Below are 13,885 nucleotides of genomic sequence, written 5' to 3' on the forward strand. Positions count from 1 at the left end.
CTTAGTTATACACTGCCCTCTGCTTGTCACAATTTGAAAATCTACACATTTGTCTAATAAAAAAGTTTTGATTTTAAAGGTTTCAACCAGAAATATTACAATGCTATTGCCTACTCATTGTGACCACTAAGGAGCAGAAATACTCACTGACATACAGACATGTTGAAACGACTGGCTGCCTGTGCTGTGAAGTATGCAGTGTGATGTCAGAGGAAAGTGCACAGCAATAAGAGTCAGTGACTTTCTCTGCAAAAACTTCAGATATGCTCCGTTTCTTTTTTGTTTTACCTGTTTTGTTTTAAAGTCAGCATATGCTTTCATAATCACTTGTTGTGCCGTCTACTGTCTACAGGGAAAAACTACAACTTTTTAAGTGAACATCTGCAGTTGCGTGTTGTGACCACCAGATGGCAATGTATGGCAATTTCAAACATATCACTAATGTAGTTTGTGCACTACTTGGTACTGATGAGTACTGAAGGATATTAGTAATTAAGAAAATCTCAATATTATAAAGATGACAGCTCTACTAAATATTTAGGCAAACAGTTCCAAGCTAATGTCTTTGATAAACACTTTCAAAATATAAATTTCACTTAGATAGAAGAGTTGTATTGTTCGTTCATGCATTGATTAGTCTAAGAAGCCAAGTCCTAGCTAAAAGTTCTTCTTCTGTTCTTCTGTGTAGTGTTTTTCTCTTAAACTGATGCCTTCAGCTCTCTGTGGTTATTGCCTTGCACTTAGTGGTTCCTGGAGCTAAAACTGCTGAACTCCAGAATTTGAAAATACATCCTCTCTCCTGCAGCTCTCCCCTCATTGGCATATGCACACGCTTAATCATACACACACTGCAAGCCTTTGGCTACAGTTAGCAGAAGAATAAATTATTAGCAACATTCAACATAGGCACTTATCACCTGCTAACTCTACCTACACAACCAACCACTACAACACGTTAACAGGAAAATTAAGTTAGTAGCCTGTTACCTGTCCAGGAGAAGCACAACTTCTTCTTCTTCTCCCCATTATTGACACATCTGAAGGGAGGTACTTGAACGTGTGGCTTTTGTGTCCCCACTTTGCCTCTGTCCATGCAGTATTTCCTGTGACAATGTTTGCCTCACAAGCCCAAAACAGAATATTTCCATCCCCAGGCTTAACCTAACGGTTCGGTAAAAATGACGGTTACCAAACATCAACAAAATGTGTATTTTTCCATAGAACTATTGAATACAAACGTGTGCTAATTCAATGAGGCACATTCATGTTAAGCAAAGAAAACCTGGACTTGTTTTTAAGCTCCACTCCGGTCCAGTAGGTGGCGGTAAAACACTTATACACACAAACCTGCCGCCAACCGCTGATATTCACGACATGAAGAAGCAGCTCTAGCGACAGTCATTTGGTTGCTCTCTGCTTCAGACGCAACACCACTGATGAAAACGGTAAGCTAACATTTTAAATCTAAAGTCTATTTTCGTGATAAGATATAGTTAGATTAGTAGAGTACTGTAGTGAAAACTGTATGTGTTACACATAAAGTACAGGCTTTCTGTTAAGTGGAGGGACCACATTAACATTCACATTTGCAGATTGTTTTATACTCAAACGTCAAACTTTGATTCGGTTTGATTTACGGTCGTAGCAACAAACAGCTGGAGCTCTTTGTGAAAGCTTGGCGGATTATGAAAATATATGTATATGTAATATATGTTTGGATATATTTGCCATATTCAACACGTTGACATGTGGCTATGACTCAAAGCATATGGCCTCTTAAAATACTCGTGTTTTCTGGTGGTGAACAAAGCAACGTTAAAATGACACATTTCTGAATTGGGTTTGGTTGTCGCCAGTTATTGCAGTTTGCTCAAGCACACATTAGCATTTGATAGCCTGATATTCAGTAACATTGTGGGCCTATATCCACGTGGTAAGCCTTTAAGGTACCATTAGCATGGTAGCTAACAGTGTGACTAACTACAGAAAGGCAGCCATCATAAGGTAGGGAGCAGGACACATGAATTACTGACTTTTATAACGCGTCACTTAATGTCGTCTGTAAATGGTTATGTGGTATATTATATAGAGCTGAAACGATGTACGTATTTGATAATCGATTGATCATTGATTGCATTCTTCTTGTATTTATTGACCAAACTAATCAAAATTATTGGCATAGACTAATCACTAATGAAAATACTAGATGCAGCCTTTAATATGATCAAACTTAGCTGTCCCTCTCCCCTGATGACTTGCACTGGGCTCTGAATCTGTATGGAGACAACGTGCGTCTTTGGCCCTGACAAGCCAGAGTTTCTGAGGAGAAAAATTAGGTCATCTAAGTCAAAAGTTATGGTCATGACAAAGCAGCAGTAACATGTTTTTTTTGTTGGCCCTTTCAGATCACCTTCAACACCACTTGGAGACCACACTAGGCTTGGTCCAAAAAAGGTGAGTAAAAGGCAACTTTCTGATCATTAAAAATGCTCTCATGGCAACCAGTGGTGTAGGCAGCCACATAAATCTCAGTGAACAAAGGTGTTGTAACGAACTGAGACCACAAGAGGGCAACGACTAGACGATTTTACACCTGTGACAACCACGAGGTCCATGAGTCAATTGAGACAGAACAGTGCACTAACAATGTCCATGGATCACTGCAAAAATCATAACTTTAAAATTAGGCAGAAGTGTAGCGAGAGTACTGTGACTATTGAAATGGAGATGTTGCACTCGAAGCAGACCTTGTTCATTGTGGTCGAGGAATTTTGGTGTGTTGAAGCAAAGCATCGACACATCTTGCCACAATACGTCTTCGTTGGATGTCAGTACTGTCTGTGTCTAGTAGTCTGCTTCAAGCGCAACATCACTGTGGAAATGGTAAGCTGACTTAACACTCGTATTGAATACCGAAAGTGAAGTTTATTGCTGGAGAGAATCGCTGTACTTTACAAATAAGCCACTGCAACCCAGTGCTTTTCTGTTAATGTGAAGGGATTACATTCATTCCTGCAAGTAGTTTAAACTCAAACTTTGATTTGATTAGTGTGGGTTTCAGCTGCACCTCTCCCCTGATGACTTGCACTGGGCTCTGAGTCTGTATGAAGACAAAGTGCATCTTTGGCCCTGACAAGCCAGAGTTTCTGAGGAGATGATGGATAACAGAACGGTGGTGAATCAAACGTGAGAATTGTAACAAAACATAAACACTTGCTTTTGTGTTTTTCAGGTCTTCAAACAAGTGAAGCCTCTCCTCGACTAGACTTCAATAAGGTTTGTCATAATACTACATCTCTTGATAACATCTTAATGACACACGTTTGTTTCTTGTGATGTTTTGCACTGGGCTCAGAAAATCGGTGTTGACAGAAGTGCAGCTCTGCCCATGACAAGGCAGAGTCTGAGGAGATGATGGCTAAAAACGTTTGCTTCAACCTTGTAGGTTTATGATTGTGCTGTTTGAGTTGTTGTTAGTCTGACTGCTGTTTTCCTGTATTTCAGGTACTGGTCCCACAGACGTCATCTGCCTTATGGCCATGTTATGACTTTTTCTTCTGTTTTTGTTGTAATGTGACTTTTTTTTTTTTTTTTCCAAAGCTTAATATTATCCTATATTTGCTCTATGTAAAAAAAAAAATAAATAAATAAATAAAACTCTGCATCTTCATTTTGTCTCTTCACTTTTCTACAAATATACCAGAGTAAGGAACGGTATGTTACTGAAATGATGTAGTAACTCATGAACCACTCTGTTAGTGGGTTTGTTTATTAGGTGTAAATTAAATGACAAAACCAAAGTAATTTAATACAAGGTGTGTTTCAAGGTTAACTCACTGGGGTGTTTTGTTGTTATGAGCAAGACTGGTCTCACACACAGACACCCTAGATTATAGCCCACAAGTGTAATATTCAGTGTATATCCTGTATGTGGGATATCTACCAAACGTAAATACAAGGTAAGAGTGGCTGGGAAATGAGGAACTAACAACTTTGAGCAAGATTCTCCAAATTACTGAACACCAATTACACTTGCAAAATAATAATTTAGACACTCTATTGTAAATGTTTAAATGTAAAATACTTACTGTTGCCCATAATGATGTAGTTTTATACCTGTTGCTATAAACGTTATGTCTTTACAATGATGATAAAATATTAGAGACGTACTGTCGTTCTTTGAACCAACATATTCTAGTATCCACATGATCCTGTCACATGCTCAGATCAAAAATACATACTTAGTTTACATTTATACAAAGTTTTATAGGCTCCTTACTGTAAGCTACTGCCTGTACCCTGTCAAAGGGTATCGTCCCTCTGCAACACAAAATCATTGCCTCCTTATTCCCTGTACTTCTTGCCTCACACCTACCAATAGATATTCAGTATTTCATCGGTACACTGCAGGTTGTAATAAGCGTTGCTGCAGGTAAAATAATGTGTAGATGAAGTTGCAGAACATTTAGGCTTTAGATCCAATGAATGTATACTGTTAATTCTTATGTAAAAATAGATTTGAAATAAACTTATCCAGTTGATCTCCTTCAGTGTTATTTAAAACTACAATTAATACCATAACCAAACTCGCATGACGATTTGACAACTATTTGCTGGGGTATTGACAAATTTGGGACGTGTTAAATAGAAAATGCTGAGAAACCGTTCTCTCACTCAACAGCGTTTAACTCAAGAAACAAAACATCACTTTGTTTCTTTATCTTTATTATAATTCTAACAATTTATTATCTCTTAAAACATTTGAAATTCATATATGATTATATGAATGTGTGTATATGCATTATCACATATACATATATATTCTGTAAGTTACCTTTCATCAGTTCATATTCTCATTTTTTAAAAGATCTCTTAAAGGAAAAGAAATGCTTTCTATAGAGTCGGACCGATTCCCTCAGATCTTGACTTTGTCTCCTGACAGCGACGATGAGCCCGTCACTCTTTACCATAATAACTACTAAACACAAAGAAAGGATTAAAAACAATTCTCCAAAAACACCAGTTTCTCACCAGTCACTTATCGAGAACATCATCATATCAGCAAGAGATGTTTTCAAAATGTCTAATCCAAAGTTATTAATTGGCCCTGTTTACACTGGCAAACTGGTTTTAGATACCTGATAGAAACAAGCTGAATCTGGCTGTGGATCAAGAAGCCACATTCTGCTTATTTACTCTTTCAGAAACATCCCCTTTTTTTAGGCTGAAAATGACTTCAAAACCTTGTAAAGGGGAAATGCAAAAAAATAAAGAAATAAAAAAATAAAAATTCACAGTTGCTAATGGAAATAGGGCCATTGCATAATATGCTGGTAATAAACAATGAGCAGTGAGCATACTGGCACGTGTCAGCGACTGCAGAAGGTGCTTTGTACAAACGAGAGGATGCAAATGATGGAGCGGAGACCGAGTGGAGCTCTTAACACCGTCAGGTCAGTAACAGTGGAAGGGGGCAGATGCAGAGAACAGGTCGAACTGTATAGAAAGCAGAACAGTTAAATAAATACATGGTACCTTTTCATGTTAAACATTATTTGGAAGACAGAGATTCTTTAGAACTTTTGAGACTTTTTTTTTTTTTTTTACATCTTAAACCATAATTAGATGACCATTATTTTCATCGTCCTTATTGCTATTTCCCTATACAATCTTTCCTTGACCAACAGCAGCAGCAGCACAATGATTACACAAACAAATCCCCTTTAATGACCTTTACTCATTCCCATTTATAGCCTGTGTGTGTGTGTGTGTGTGTGTGTGTGTGTGTGTGTGTGTGTGTGTGTGTACTTTGAGAGACATGATGAATGAAAACTTCTTTTATCTTTTTGCAAAAATAGACTGAGGAGGGCAGTGGCCCCTGTTGATGCCCCCCCCCCCATGTAAAACGCACGTTTGATATGTGTTCGAGGACTCAAAAAGCAGCAGGAGAGGTGAAGTGTTGTTCAAGGTAGAGAGGTCATGAGAGAGCCCTTATATTTGATCTCAGCAACGGCGAGAAAAGCAGGACTGAGGTTATAATGAGATGTAAATGTGCCATGAAACCTGATGAGAAAATAATAAAGGAAAGAAATGTATATATATATGTGGTCAATCAAGAGGGCGGGGGGTGTGTGGGGGTGGCTGTTGTCCAGAATTGAAAAAAATAATCATTTATAGGACGTGCTTAAATAAAGCGAGACATAATTTTTACTCGTGTGTATCAGGGGCATCCCCAGAGTAACAGCTGCTACATTTTCAGCATCTGCATAATATTAAGTGGCAACTCATTTTTAAAAGAGTGACGAAATCATATTCAGAGGCCTCAACGGTCCTCGTGTGATTCTGATTAAAGCTTCACAGACTGACTGAAGACAGAAGAAGTGATTAAAAATGTGCTTCACATTAAGTTGCAATGCTTCTTGTTAAGGGTACAATGCACCAAATAATATGCATCTTTCAGTTCAAAAATACCTACATTATATATATCTATATATATATCTATATATATTTAAATATATAACCAACACGATTATCTTCACTAGGCAGAAAATGCACAAGCGCGCCATCCCAGCCTCCAAAGGCAGAAACTCTCTAAAGCTGTAATAACAGTAAGGACGATGATAGTAATGATAAGTAGTAACAATAAATCTCTTCATATCAGTATCAGTATTCCAGTATTCCCATTTAAAGTTTAAAAATTGTAAGAACAATCATAGTATTAAAATTCGATATAAGCGTTACTCTCAGATCCCCCATGGGCCGGGTGGCTGCTCGTTTCCTCCTGCATTTTAGTCGAGAGAGAGCGTGGGCGTTGGTTGGTGGTGGTGGTTGTGGGGGGGGTCCACTCCTGGAAGGAGCAGGGGGGATTGGGTGGGAAAGAGCAAGAAAATGGCAGTTTTTCCTCTTCCCCTCCCCTCTCCTTTCCAGGCTCCCTCGGACCTCACACAAGGTCAGAATGTGGGGGTCGGGGGGGGAGGGTGTACGACAGGTGCCTCGCACTGAGGAAGTCTTATCCCGGTAAATAAAATCCTCGGGGAGATTTCTCTTCACATTGTCTCGTGTCCCGTCACAGTCTGTCTCCTTTTGTATAAGTACATCTCGGATCCAAACATATAGTGTGTGTCTATATATAAGGTGTCCCATAAACTCTAACACAAACACAGGGAAGTGCTTGCGTGTGTGTGTGTGTGTGTGTATGTGTGGTACTACATGTTAGTGTATGCATGCAGGCATGTATAGTAGTAACTTGGGTGCCTGTGTGTGTTTGTATCAGTGTGTTTCTTTTTTTTTTTTATGTTGTTGGTCTGGGCACTTATTTTTGCTACAAATTTTGTGATACAGTGACCAGTCTGTATATATGTCATTATAAGACTTAAGATGATAAAGAGCTATAGAGAAACACATGAGATCCTGATGACAGGACCTGCAGTGAGGACAGAGCCCTACCAGTGGTGAGGTAAAAACAAGACATAACCAATCACAGCGAGCCACCTTGGCCTGAACCGACCCAGCTGTCTGCACTCTCGTCACCTCTGAAAGACGTGGAAGCTGTCGTGACACACTGCCCTGCGTCGACCAACGTTCACCGTACGGACCGACGTGGCCTCACTCCTGCAGACCGTCATGCCCGTTCACTCATCTATGATTTTCAGACACATTTTAAAACCAGCATCCACTCAGGCAGGGAGGGGTTGTCTTTGATTGCACTAAATATTCTTGGTGGGTTCCACTCTTAAGCTCGAACAGATTTAACCAGCTGGCTGAGGGGTAACAAGGACTTTTCAAAAACACCATGTGCACAATGGAGGACAACTTTATCTTCTCCTCTAGCCAACACAACCTGCTCAACTCCTTTTTAAAAAAAGTGGCATTTGATAATAGCTGCTGCAGCCATAGTGTCTTCATATGCATTTTGGATGAGAGGGTGTTTATGTTTGTTGATCGGTGTGGCCGTGCATGCATGTGGGGGAGTGTACTTGTGTAAATCAGCCTGCCACAACTGGGGAGCGCCAGCCGGTGTCTTTATGGATCGTCAGCCCTTTTTTTTTCCCGTCCCCGTGTTTCCATCTCCCTTTGGGACTCGACTCCCTCTCTCTGTCGCTCTCTGTGTGAAATCTGTTCCCCGCTCATTTGTCGTGTGAATCCACCATGGACAGCAGCAGTTGTGTCTTCCTCCCTCATTGACTCCAACCCCTCCTTCCTTCTCTCTCTCTCTCTCTCTCTCTCTCTTTCTGTCTCTGCGTTTGCAAGCTCAGCTCCGACTCCCGTCGTCCCTCCTCCTCTCAGTCTGTCCATCCCGAGGTGAGAGAACAGAAATGGGGAATGGGCTGCTGGACAGCCTGAGGACAGAAGAACAAACAGAGGACACGTGTGATGTTCAGTGCTTTCTGTTGGATGACAATGAGTGATGTTTTGTAGCATAGTTGTGTGATTCGTGCTTTTTAAAAATGGAGTGAATTATTTGTTCATAAGGAAACTACAGTGGAAAAACCAGCTCCATCTTGGATCTGGTTCCAAAGCTGATAAATTACCAGCAGATTAGAATATTAAGCTCTGAAGCCAACAAATCCCTAATTGTATCCTTCATTCATGTTTTTCTGACTCTTTTGCGTCTTTCTCTGACACTACAGGCATAAAAGAAAGAGAAAAAAACAAACAACTGATGATGCATACAAACGTGATAACTCTGCAACACTGTTGTTAAGGGGGGAATGACAAGTGCTTTGTTTAAAGGTCCCATATGGTGTTAAGTGAGATGTCTGTGTCTTTTTGATGATAAAGCAGGTCTAGGCTCTATATTAATACTATGAAAGTATCAAAGCGCTCAGTCCACAGAGAAATGCACACAGCCTGTATTCAGAAACTGAGCCTTAAAACGAACCGTCAGAACTTCTGTAACTTTGTGATGTCACAACAAATCAGTCACCGCTCTCAGCCACACGCCAAACCCAGCCCACCCAGACCCACCACTCAGAAAACAGTCTCACCAACCCGTTGTTAAAAGAGCTCCAGAGAGAAGCCTGAGAGAGGAGATGTAAAACTACAGAGATTGTTTTCGGTTCTTAAAACCAGAAATATATCTTCTCATGGATTAACACTTAGAATAAAATACAGGAAACGTGCAAAATATGGGACCTTTAAATATCTACCATCCTGCATGTTAAAGCAAGAACTTGCATTGATTCTGATAAGGTGAGAGGCAGGAGTGCTCAGCTGGTGTTACACTGTATTCTCATCAGCTTCTTTAACCTGCAGCAGTGCAACAGGGACTTCGGGTAACATTAAGTGCATTGTGCATGCAACTCAAACTCAATTCATTTAGTTGATATTCACTGGACGATTACGTAGAATTAATGCTATTTTTACTTTATGTTCTATGGTGTCTGCAGCTTACCCCCCCACAGACACACAGACACACACACACACCCACCCCTACTGAAGGGTAAACGCAGCGATAAGACAAATGAGCGAGGACAGGGTTAATGAATGCCACAGAGCAGTGATCAAATGTGACCCTTCCACACAGCAAAATGTCCAGGGTTTCGATGTGATAGCTAATTACTGCAGTTTCTATTAGTGTCAGTGTCATGCTTGTCTGGTAATTGGTCCCCAAATTACAATCAAAATTACCCATTGTGTTCGTAACGTGATTAGAAGACGCTAGATTCTTAAATATCAAGTTATATCTTTGCAGAAAACAGATGAAATTTGTTTTGTTGCTGTGCTGAGTGAAATGAAAACAACACAGATATCTTTATTCCCCCAAAAAACAAAAGATTCAGTCAGGGATTCTAAAGTAAATTAGATTGATAAGTGGATTCAGAGCTGAGATTCAGTTTGGCCTTTGAAACCCATCCCTACTCGTCACACACTTGATGACTGACAACAGCCGGGTTCACGTCTTCAGCTGCATTGCAGACACAGGTCAACACAGAGGTAGAGCATGTTTCAATCCACACTTTGAGGTGTAACTTTTTTAATACCATTTTAATATCAACATATCGTTACCATAGTAACAGTACAATTGCAATAAGCTAATGCGTCTATCACAAAGGAGTTACAGCCTCCTGTATTTGAACAGTGTGGTGAAATCTACTGCAATGCTTTACAGCACAACAGAAGAAGAGGTCTCTGTTCCTCCGGTGCTAATGGAGCTGAAGCTTTATGAGTTTGAGATAAAGGCTGAAGGTGAAAGGAGTGAAGAGCCAAAGGACATTTATTCCTGATGTGTTTATTCTGAATGACAAAAGGGAGGGAAAAGATTAGTTTTAGTTTGAACATTAGACCTATATATATATATTGTTATAGTTCTAATGTTACTCAATTATGTTACAGTCCCATTGTTAATGAACCAGTCTGGACTGTGAACGGACCACAATTTTTTTTTAACAATTGTTTACACAGATTTCTCAAGTTCACTTTTATAAAACTCTTCACACTGTCAGTGCGACAGAAGTCACAACGTTCTGATGTCATGAATCTTTTTCTCACTCAAACTCAACAACCAACAAAGCTCTTTACGTAAAGTCCATTTTCCACGTTCACATACTGTTTTAAAAACTTTTACATTCATGCTCATAATACAAATAACATTAACACAAACTTATGTAAATTAGACCCCGATTCCCCTGCTGATTGGACCGTACGACACTGAGTGGACAGAGGAGGTCGAGGGATGAGAGCTTGAGGCCAGAAGCAGAAGACAGGGTTGATTAGCACTGCTCTAAGTCTATATCTGTAAATACCCTATACATGTATTTATAGTGAATATATACATGCTTCTCTTGCATTGTGTTACTGCAATTATTTTAGGGAAATAAAGCATTTTGCAAAATAATAAAAATAAATAAATAAATAAAAGCTTCTTCAAAGACAGTAGCATAATTAAATGCTGATGGTTGTTGGTGGTTTTTAGATCATTGTCTGATGAAATGTGTATAAAGAGTTTTGGTTGTATTGGTTGCATTTTAGATGTGAGATGAACTGTTGTATTGAGCTGCATGTTGGTGAAAACTTTTAAACAAGTGAACTCAGAGAGAAACTCAAGCAGCCAATTGTAAATATTCCAAATAATGGATGACGGTCCTGCCAGGACACATTTAAGGACCATCTGTGCTGACTGTCTGTTGCAACGCTTCCAATTTAGTGAATTAGTTGCAGTGGTCAACTGTGCAGCCGTACCTGTCCATTACGCTCCTCAGGGCCCGTTCTATGTTCATGCGGTGGCCCACACGTGTCACGCCCAAGTCCAGATAGTCTTCCTTGGTCAGGGAGGGCAGGTGGGTGCCGTCAATCTCGTTGTCCAGGAAACGCTCTCTGTGCTCACCCAGATTCAGGTATCCTAGCCAGTCTGCAACGTCATACTTGGTCCAATAGGGCAGCGGCTTGGAGGCAAACGGCTTCGTAGGGGAAGGGGGCGGTAGATGGGGGTAACTCAAGCAGGGGGGTGGAGGGAGAGGATGCAGGGGTGGAGAAGAGGTCCCAGACAGGAAGTGTGTTGGAGAGAGGGATCGTGAAACAACTAAAGTGGAGTTTGGAGGAGGAGGGGCACCAGAGGGGGCGAACAGGGGAGGAGAGGGAGAGAAGTAAGGATCGCCAAGAGGGTTCCCGGGTGACGGCGGGGTGATTGAACCTCGGAGGTCGTAGATGGCGCTGTATAGGGGTGTGGTGGGGAGGAGCGGAAGGGATGATGGACGTGGTGGGCCCAGCTTGGGCCTCTCTGACGGGGAGATGAGGGGGCTTGGTGCTCGCCGACGCTGGAGCATGTGTGACTCTGCTTTGCGGGACTCGCGACTAGGGATGAACTGAAATTCTAGGGCTTTGGTCCGGTAGACAGGTCTGTGTTTGGGCGAGGTGGGGTAAGGGGAATAAGATGTCGGGGACAGCGGGGAATGTGATCGCGGAGGCTGAGCTCCAACTGAAGGCTGAGGAGATGAGGACCGTCCCCAGTTAGGGTAATGGGAGGTCGGTGTAGGGGACGGGGACAGCGATGGCTGTGATAACGAGATTGGAGACGGGGACTGGGATCGAGCTGAGGGGGGGCTCAGAGCTGAGGCTGAGTCTTCTGAAAATCTGTGGACAGAGAAAGAGAGAGCTGTTGTTACAGGAGAAAATCATGACACAAACCAGAACACCGGACGAAAAACATGCACACACACGCGCACACACACACGCACACACACACACACACACACACACACACACAAAGGGAAACCTCTGAATTAAAATAGTTGTATACTGTCAATTTGAGATTGTTTAACATGGTTTCCTCTCCTTTCGTGCGCTCTCACAACAGGCTGTAAATTCCAGCAGGTGTCAAAGATTCATGTTCTTCCAGAAAGAAAAGAAAAAGTAGTGTGGAAGTGGCTCCATTACCTGTTTCTGCTTCTGATAGAAACACATGGAAAAAGCCAGAGAAATAAAAGAGAGGTTTACACAGTATAGACAACAACATGAACACAAGACATAAACAGACAGAACACGCTTTTTTTCACAGAAGGCTTGAACATCAATCATGGGAGGTGAAGAAGTCACAGGTGAAACACGGATTGGAATGGAGTTCATGCTGTGACGCTGGACACATAAAGTTTTCTCTCATGTGTACCTGTGTCTGCTCAGTGGTCTCTGGCTGCTCCAGCTGTCTTTGCTCCTCTGCTGCAGTTTGCTGCTCAGCTCATTAATGATGCTGGGCTTCATACTGGACGCAGGTGGGTAGATCTTCTTCCCCTCTAAAAGAGTCCCAGACTGACCATCGCCGCTCATTTGCCCCTCGCCCCAGAGGGGCTTCATCTCAGGAGTGCGTGGCCGATCAAAGTATGGTGAAGTGGGACGTCCCAAATTCTGCATGTCCCTCACCCCGTACCCGTCCTGGCCACTTTCGTCCTCTGTCGCTCCCTCCTCGCCGTCGTCGTCGTCCTGCTCATCTCTTCTTCTGTGGGAGTGGAAGGATGCAGGAGCGGTACTGGTCTGTCTGTGTAGATCCCCGGCACGGCCCCCGTCTCTGAACCTGCTGGTTTTTGGGTAGGTGGAGGCTGCCGCTGTGGCGTTCTGCATCTCAAAAGTTTGTCCGTCCAGGTAGCTCATGTAAGACTCCAGAAAATCTCCCGCCCTTTCCGATTCCACTGTCCCACCTCCCCCTCCCATTCGTCCAGCTCCAACTCCTCTGTCCCCTCGGTCCAGCCTGTCACCTCGGACCCCGGCTCCACTTAGAGCCAGGATGCTGTCCAGGTGGTGGTCGCTGCTGCTGCGGCTGTCCAGCTCTTCAATCCCAGAGTCCACCACTGTCTCCTGGGACTCTCCTTTCTTGGTAGCAGGGGGATGGCGGTGGTGCTCCCCTGTCCTGCGACTGCCCGTGATGGCGGTGGAGGATGTTGTATGTGCAGTATGTGTTCGCTCGTGGTAGAGCTGAGTGGAGGTGCTTGTTGTGGTGGCAGCAGTGGTGGTTATAGCGGCACAGCTAGCGGTCGTGGCTTGGGAGGCAGTGCCCCTGAGCGGAGCGGAGGTGGCAGCAGTGGAGGAGGGCGCTGGGGGACCACGGTAGGCCGGGGGAGGCGCGACTGTGTGCGGGGGAGGCGTGGGAGAGGAGCGCCCAGGAGTGTGAGTGCTGTTGTAAAGGTGGTGGGGGTGGGACATAGAGAAGGGTCTGTGGTAGGATCCGGGAGGGGGCGGCGGTGAGACTGACGGGGGAGGAGGAGGTCCCGCTATTGAGGTGGGCTGCAGGGTGGAAGGTGAGTGAGGGGGTGGGGGATTGGGTGACGTTTGGGAGGGGGAGGGAGCAGACTGAGTCAGGTTAGCCACCTCGCTGTCGTAAGACGTGAGGCTGGAGGCGGTGGAGTCCCCTGCCTGAGGCGAGGGCAGGGGTGTATGAGCAGGGAACCCACTTACA

General features: G+C 43.0%; 1 protein-coding gene, 1 long non-coding RNA gene and 3 other non-coding genes across 5 annotated transcripts in view; 4 read left to right on the forward strand and 1 right to left on the reverse strand.

Annotated features, from left to right (window-relative positions):
* The first annotated feature begins 1,358 nt into the window (after positions 1-1,358).
* On the forward strand, positions 1,359-3,670 carry LOC111660475 (uncharacterized). Its single transcript, XR_002761154.2, has 4 exons — positions 1,359-1,445; positions 2,406-2,454; positions 3,233-3,276; positions 3,505-3,670. It is a non-coding gene; the product is annotated as an uncharacterized LOC111660475 (long non-coding RNA).
* On the forward strand, positions 2,240-2,330 carry LOC111660640 (small nucleolar RNA SNORD88). Its single transcript, XR_002761164.1, has one exon. It is a non-coding gene; the product is annotated as a small nucleolar RNA SNORD88 (small nucleolar RNA).
* On the forward strand, positions 3,067-3,157 carry LOC111660639 (small nucleolar RNA SNORD88). The gene has a single exon (XR_002761163.1). It is a non-coding gene; the product is annotated as a small nucleolar RNA SNORD88 (small nucleolar RNA).
* Positions 3,325-3,414, forward strand: LOC111660641 (small nucleolar RNA SNORD88). The gene has a single exon (XR_002761165.1). It is a non-coding gene; the product is annotated as a small nucleolar RNA SNORD88 (small nucleolar RNA).
* Positions 3,671-3,795: 125 nt separating the features above from the next.
* Positions 3,796-13,885, reverse strand: part of shank1 (SH3 and multiple ankyrin repeat domains 1) — a 60,352-nt gene continuing 50,262 nt past the window's right edge. Inside the window, exons 24-26 of the mRNA XM_087175969.1 lie at positions 12,605-13,885; positions 11,182-12,072; positions 3,796-8,339 (exon numbers count right to left, since the gene is read on the reverse strand). The exon at positions 12,605-13,885 is cut by the window's right edge and continues 33 nt beyond it. Of these exons, the coding sequence (XP_087032095.1) occupies positions 8,252-8,339; positions 11,182-12,072; positions 12,605-13,885 (2,260 nt within the window). The 3' untranslated portion in view covers positions 3,796-8,251. The remainder of the gene's footprint in view (positions 8,340-11,181; positions 12,073-12,604) is intronic.

The sequence above is a fragment of the Seriola lalandi genome, unplaced genomic scaffold (genome assembly GCF_002814215.2).
Source record: "Seriola lalandi dorsalis isolate HSWRI2012SDOR001 ecotype SW California unplaced genomic scaffold, Sedor1 jcf7180002054519, whole genome shotgun sequence".
In the NCBI taxonomy this organism is placed as follows: Eukaryota; Metazoa; Chordata; class Actinopteri; order Carangiformes; family Carangidae; genus Seriola; species Seriola lalandi.